General features: G+C 35.6%; 1 protein-coding gene and 1 pseudogene across 1 annotated transcript; both read left to right on the top strand.

Moving 5' to 3' along the window:
* Window positions 1–1,274: 1,274 nt before the first annotated feature.
* On the top strand, window positions 1,275–2,766 carry LOC110640096 (protein SELF-PRUNING). The gene is made up of 4 exons (XM_058128688.1): window positions 1,275–1,644; window positions 1,762–1,823; window positions 2,202–2,242; window positions 2,364–2,766. The coding sequence occupies exons 1-4, from the start codon at window positions 1,447–1,449 to the stop codon at window positions 2,579–2,581; spliced, it is 519 nt and encodes a 172-aa protein (XP_057984671.1). The 5' UTR covers window positions 1,275–1,446; the 3' UTR covers window positions 2,582–2,766.
* Window positions 2,767–4,064: 1,298 nt separating this feature from the next.
* On the top strand, window positions 4,065–6,905 carry LOC110640095 (uncharacterized; annotated as a pseudogene).
* The last annotated feature ends 429 nt before the right edge of the window (window positions 6,906–7,334 follow it).

The raw sequence follows: 7,334 nt of genomic DNA on the forward strand, positions 1-7,334 counted from the left end.
ATATTTTTTACTAATTTAGTTAATAAAATAGATTAAATTAATCATTTGGTAATTTTCTTATTATTTTTTAAGTGTAATATATATGTAGCTAAAATTAAAAGTATTTTATTATGTATAGACATGAAACATTTTATATATATGTTGGAAAGGATATAGGTCCCAAATAAATCTTTTACAAGAACTGATGATTCATTGTAATGGCCTAATGGGCAAAGTATTTTTCTCGATGCAAGGAAAGCAAGAGGAAGACAAGAAATCTGACCAGATCATATATATAGTTTCATTATCAGAAAATTAGCAGATTAATTACGTATGTGATTTTGTTTTACATTTCTAAGAACAAAAAATTCTCCATTAAATCAGTTGATAAATAGCAAGAAAAGCATGCCTTTTCAACACTAGCATTATCTGTTTTAATTAATAGTAATGGATCCAGCAACCAAATGAGTTGAGATCGACACATCAGTAATATTTTACTGTCATAATAGATACAAAAAGAACAAATTCACTTAAAAGTTAAACAAAAAATTAATCAAAAGCGAGAGAAAGATGGGAATAGGTGGGAAAAGCAGAATACACAGAGAATCATTAATTAAGAAACGAAGGAATGAAAAATGGTAGCAGGTGGGCATTTATAGTTGGAGGTTAAAAAATTATCACATGCTACATATGGAACTCGCACCTTCTTCCCTTGCCAATCTTAGAACCCCTCTCTGAATATCTTTTTATTGAAATGACCTATCGGCACATATATATATTGCTAGTCTTTGCCAAAGGCAATTGTGATGGGTGGTTCCTTTATGCCCTGAACGACTGACCCCCTTTAATTCTTAAAGAATATCTCTGAAAATGGTAAAAGTTGTTTACAAAGGGAAGGTTCTATGAAAACCATGAAATCTGCATTCAATAATATCTCCTTTCCTTTCCTTAAATGCAAAAGATGGATTGTTCGATAATTTTATCAAACGTGGAAGTCATGATCATCAAGAAGAGAATTTTCAAGAATCTTTAATCTTCTTTTGTGTTTTCTGTTCGCTGTTCTTCTTGCTTGTTATGTATTTAATCGTAGAAACAGAACTTGCATAATTACAAGACCCCCAAGCTACAGCCAATCAAGAACCGATTCCAGGGACCCAACAAAGTGTAGAGGTCATATAACATCAACGTATATAGCTGATATGATGGAATATAAAAATAAATCATTAATTATAGTTTATAGTCTGCCCTGGGAATTATACTTCATAGAAACAGAGAGAGGGAGAGAGATGAAACAGATTCCAGGACCAGGACTCTTATTCTTGATGCCCCATATTTTATGGCTTATGCCACTCCTAAACTAAGCTAGATAACTTGCAGAGTACGGCTTCAGACACTATAAATAGGTCTTTCTATACTCAATGCTCAGTATGAGTAACTTACCCTCTACATCTCTTTGTCTGTCGTTCTATGGCAAGAATAATAGAACCTCTCATTGTTGGAAGAGTGATAGGAGAAGTTATTGATTCTTTCACACCAGCAATAAAAATGTCTGTCACTTACAATAACAGGCAAGTCTACAATGGACATGAGTTCTATCCATCCACTGTTGCTGCCAAACCTAGGGTTGAGGTCCAAGGAGGTGACTTGAGATCTTTCTTTACACTGGTACTTGCATATTCTGATCTCTTCAGGTTCTTTTCTTCTTATGAGAACAAGTTCTTGCAAAATTCTAGCTTCTTGTGATCGTACAATGTCCATCCCCCCCCCCTTTTTTTTTATCAGGTCATGACAGACCCAGATGTTCCTGGTCCTAGTGATCCGTATTTGAGAGAGCACCTGCACTGGTATAATCGAACCAATGTTTTTTGGCGGCTACTTTGTTCTTTAATTTCTTGCGTTAATATTCAAGAAAAAATTATTTGGCTTCCTGCACATGTGAACCAAAGCCAACATCACATAGGCCATAACTTACAGAGATCAACTTAGATGCTGCTGAAGTTGGTCTTAATCACATGCTAAGTTCATCATATTTTAACTACATAAACATAGTTGCTTCTAAATTCTAATGGGTTATGTCTTATAAGCTATTACTATGATAATCAAAATGATGTATGAATAAGATGAAATGGAATAGAAATGTGTGCGTGATGCCTTTTAATTATAATAGAAATACGTGATATATAACCTAAACAATCAGTTAATTTGGAATGAACCCTTTACAGGGTAGTGAGCGACATCCCTGGAACAACAGATGCCACATTTGGTAAATTCATTTTCCTTTCTTGGACTAGCAAATGAAACTTTCCAGGGAGGTAGAGAAAGGTCAAAAACTAATAATTGTTTGTTTGTTTGTTGATTTGGGATTTTTACAATAATTTTAACAGGAAGGGAGATAGTGAGCTATGAAATTCCAAGGCCTAACATAGGGATCCACAGGTTTGTGTTTGTTCTATTCAAGCAAAAACGAAGACAGACAATCAACCCACCTACTTCGAGGGACAATTTCAGCACTCGAAATTTCGCTGCTGAAAACGACCTTGGTCTTCCTGTAGCTGCTGTTTACTTCAATGCACAACGGGAAACTGCTGCAAGAAGGCGCTAACCAGATATGGGATATCGATAGATCTCTTTCATATGCTGCTTATCATCATCATTATTATTATTAATAAAGCTGACAAGTGGCCTTCAATAATAAGTGTTATCAATATGTAACCAAAAATCAGCTTGCAGAAACATATATATCTGTCACTCTCTTCTCCATATATAATCTATTTTATCTGTGACTTGTTTTTCGGTGTTTCTGTTATTGAAGATCTGCGGATTCTTGTGTCTTCTCTTAGTATATTTTCCAGTAAATATACAATCAGTTAGATATCATCAACTCGGTGCCCTTCATTTCATCAAGTGAATCATTATCCATTACGCTGGCCAAGCCTGTCATTTTGTGTTCTTCTTGTTGTCATTTCAATATTTAACATCATGACGTTTACAATGCCATAAAACTAAACAAGGCGGAACATACAAGTTAAACCTTAGTTTTTACCAAAAAGATTTTCTAGCACTATGAATTTTTAAAATATCTCGTAACACACCTCAACTTAATTCCTGTAAATATTTGAAACATTCTACTTTATAAGAGTTGAGGTGTATCATGAAACATTTATTATAATTAAGGTGTGTCATATAACATTTTAAAAATTCAGAATGTTATGAAAATTTTTTAATAAAATTCAAATGTGAAATTATGAATTCGACCAACTAAACAATTTTGAATTTCAATTGGAATACATGTGTGTTTAAATTTGACACATTAGACAACAAAATTGTACATTAATATGATATACTCATTTACAATTAAAAATAATAATAAAAAAAAATATGGTTACTAAAAACTTACGATGAACATCAAGTTTGAGATTACATACATTTGTTGAATTCTGTTATGATCATTTCAGGGTCATTGCAGAATGAGGTAGGTGATCGCTTCAGCCACAAAATTGGGATTGGTTTCATCTTGAAAGGCTTGAATTTGAGCTAGAATAATATAATACAATTAACCTGTAAAATAAAACTAGCAAAAACCCAAAATCCAAAATAGATAAGAAAAAAAAATAATGGGAGAAACTAAATTAACAATTTATAGATTAAAAATAAGAAGATCAAATACTATATTTATTAAAATAAAAAAAATTAAATAATTAATTTTATTAAAATACATAAATTAAATGGTAAGTTTTCTTTTGAAAATATGATATATTCAAATCCATTAAAACGATACAATTATCATTCTTCCACGTACCTCACATTTCCAAGCGCCGCAAAAAAATCTAGCCAAACCGCGAAAGGCAAGAGACTCGAATTACTGTACTCCACGTTTAACTAATATATTTCTCCACGTGTTTCATGCCTACTCAAACTGAAACCCACAAGGTTTATACCTGCCAGATCTCAACCGCGTGCTGTGGCCGACGTGGGCAGATACATGGGGCCCGGGAACATGTCGAGAGGTGAGCTGGCATGATACGTGTCAATAGTATACAATGTGCGCTAAGCTAACAAGTGTCCAGTAGTAACTCTCCTCTCTCTACTACCACCTTACCCTCCCTTGCAGGAAGTGGGATATCTCTCTGTTATTGGTAGATGGATTTGGACAGATTTTCTGTTTCGAGTTTGGATTCTTCTTCTTCGTCTGCTTCTTCGTCGGGGAGTTCCTTGTCTGCGACGGCAGATCGGATTGTGAGGATAGGGACGGAGGCGGCAAAGACGCTTGCGGATTTGGCGCATTTAGCGATGCGAGAGAGTAGGAGACATGATTCCGGCGGTAAATGGGGGAGCAAAGGAAAACAAGGTAAGAAGCGAGTCAAGAGCGAGTCGCCCCCGATTGACCGTGCTTCGAACCCACTAATTGATGACTCGGTCCACAGCTGCCGGGATCTCGCTGCGGTTCGCCTATTAGATTCTCCATTTTTTTTCTTCCTTTGTTTATATAAAGAAGGTAGGGAACTTCAGATAATTTCTGGAAAACAGGAAAATTAATACTAAATTGGAATCAGTACTTAGTTGAATAAGAAATGATTCTGTTGGTTATACGGGTTAAATCATGTGCTAAAATAAGAGACGAGATGATGGTGATTGAGGTGTTAAGTGGCTTTGCGAAGCTTGTGGGCAAACTAGCTTGTAAGTTTTGTTATTGAATATTGACATTGTAGTATTGCTGAAAATCTTAGTAAAATGAGGCTCCAACTCTTAGTATTGCTGAAAATCTTAGCATATTCCCCAGTCATATTCTCTCAGCTGTACTTACTAGCAACTAAAGTTTTTCCCCATTCAGGCTGAAAAGGAAGCACGGAGATTACGTAGGATATTGGCAAACAGAGAGTCAGCTAGACAAACTATTCAACGTAGGCAGGTAATATTTTTTGCTAGATTTGGTAGATGTTCTGGTTTAGTTGAACTTTTAACTATTGATGTTTCTTAGGAACATTGGCATCAAATATTTCAGTTTTTGGAATAATGCAGAAAAGTGGTTGATTGCTCTTTCATATAAAAAGACTTTATAACCAAAATGTAATGACTTGCGTGTGTTACAGAGATTAATATTACCATATTGCCTTGCTAGTGTGTGAAAATATGTTAGCTATAATATAAAAGTCTGATTTGCCTAAAAAGAAGGCAAAATAATGTAAAAATCCAGTTAATATAACAAGAAGATATCTTTTTGTGGTGTGTGTCACTATCATGGTGTGTGTCACTATCATCTTTTCCTTCAGGCTCTATGTGAGGAGTTAACAGGAAAAGCTGCTGATCTAGCATGGGTGAATGAAAACTTAAACAGGGTGAGCAGCGTTCCCAATAATTGTGGACATCTTCCAACAAGATAGTTTTCTTTTTCTTTTCATACAATGTTTTAAACATTTCTGAATTTTGCAAGTGGTTTCATTTTTTTTTTCATTTTTTCTATTTTAATTTCCAAGTTATTTACCTTTTATTTTCATTTGTTTGCACATAAATTCTTGGATTGCTAACTTTATCTTTTTCATCTTTTGTGAAATTTCTGCTGAGAAGGAAAAAGAATTGGCCTTGAAAGAGTATCAGTCTTTGGACTAAAAAATAAGCGCTTAAGGCACAGGTGAGATGTGGCTTAATTTTTTTCCTCATTTTCTTCTATTGGATCTAAGTTTGTGAATGACAACATCCTAGATGGTAACAAGTCCCTGATATACTTCATGATTTTTCCAGATGGCCAAGTTAATAAAAACTGAGGCGGAGGAATCTCCAGGAGATCTTAAGTCAGCCCTTGTGGAGAAGTCTACCGCCTCAGCTACGAACTGCCCATTACTGTTTTATAACCAGCATCCATTTTCACCGCTTTGTTGGCCTTCCATCATTCAGTCTTCAAATCTTGTCTGGTCACCTAATGGGCCTTAAAATGTCATTGTCATTCCGTCAACCATTTCCACAGTACGTAATGGAGAGCCTGATTCATCTCAGCAGCAACAGGGAAACCCTGCGATTGCAAATGAACCAAGGACTCCCTTATGTATAGTGTCATGCCCGTGGGTTTTCCTTGTTCCTGATCATGGCAATGGAATCCACCCTCTACCATCCCTTGGATACTCACAAGATGGAACTTCTGTGAGTAATCAATATAATTATAGTTTGTCTTCAAAAGCCGCTGCTCTTACAGAGAACCAACTTTCCTCTTCGCCTGAAAAAGTTGAATTAGAAGCTGCTGGCTCTACGGAAGTCAGGGTTATTAATGATCATAACGAGACACCAATATGATTTCCCTCGGATGGAGGCTGTCAGTGTGCGGGATCCCACCTAAAGAAACCACTCCTCCGGTAAGGCTTAGTTCTGTTGCCATTAAAAATGAAAATGGGATTCGATCAGAGTTTGTTCCACGCATTGATGGCTTTTTCCGAAATATAGGCAACTAGTAAATACTCTACAAGAAAAGAATAAAGATCCATTCATATTGCCGAGTAAGAAACTAGTGGATGCAACTGCTGCAGCAGAGGCGAGGAGGAGGGGGAACTTACAAAACTTAAAAGCCTCTACAGCAGCATGTCAGATGAACTGTTGAACTTTTATGATAGATTTTGGATGGTTTCTTCATCAAATGAGTTCTGGATGAGTGAGCTTTTGAACCTTACTCGGGATATTGACATGAAAGTAGATAAGGTTTCTGTAGGGAATAGAGATCAACCACTTTGGTTATACATCCATGAGACTGCTAGTCTGCTATTTAGATTTGATGAGTAACGCTTTTCATTTTCATCCGTAATGTATTGTGGGCAATTTTTTTTTGCCCTTTTATGATGTATAGGTACTCTTACGCCATGGAATCTCGGAGACTCAGAAGAGCAGAATACATTTAGTGGCTTATGGTTGAAAGTAAGGCAAGGAAATAGTATTTACGTAAACTGAATGTTGCTGCCATTTTGATGGGGTTGAGTTGGGAAGGGCAGCGAAAGCAGAATTAGGAAATGAATATGTTGGTTGAAATTTGAAATTGCATTAACTATAATTTCTCTTTAGTTTCCTATCGCTTCATTCAATCTAACTGTAAATCGTGAATCACACCAATTAAAGCAGTAGTTCTTCCTTTAAATAATCGATACCATATGAGAAAGGTTAAAAAAAAAAAAAAACGCGCTAGTGTTGTCTTAAAATAAACAATTACAAAAGGAAAATCGTTATTGGTCTTTTAATGCTGCAAGTCTTGACTGCTTCATTTTTCTTCTCTGTGGTCTTTTTTTTTTTTAATCCTTGGGCCATAAAATGGAGGTACAGTGGCAAATCAAATCCAGCAAGGCAGCAATTTCATAATGGGGTAACTTTGTGGCAAGGAT

Source organism: Hevea brasiliensis, chromosome 10, assembly GCF_030052815.1.
Source record: "Hevea brasiliensis isolate MT/VB/25A 57/8 chromosome 10, ASM3005281v1, whole genome shotgun sequence".
In the NCBI taxonomy this organism is placed as follows: domain Eukaryota; kingdom Viridiplantae; phylum Streptophyta; class Magnoliopsida; order Malpighiales; family Euphorbiaceae; genus Hevea; species Hevea brasiliensis.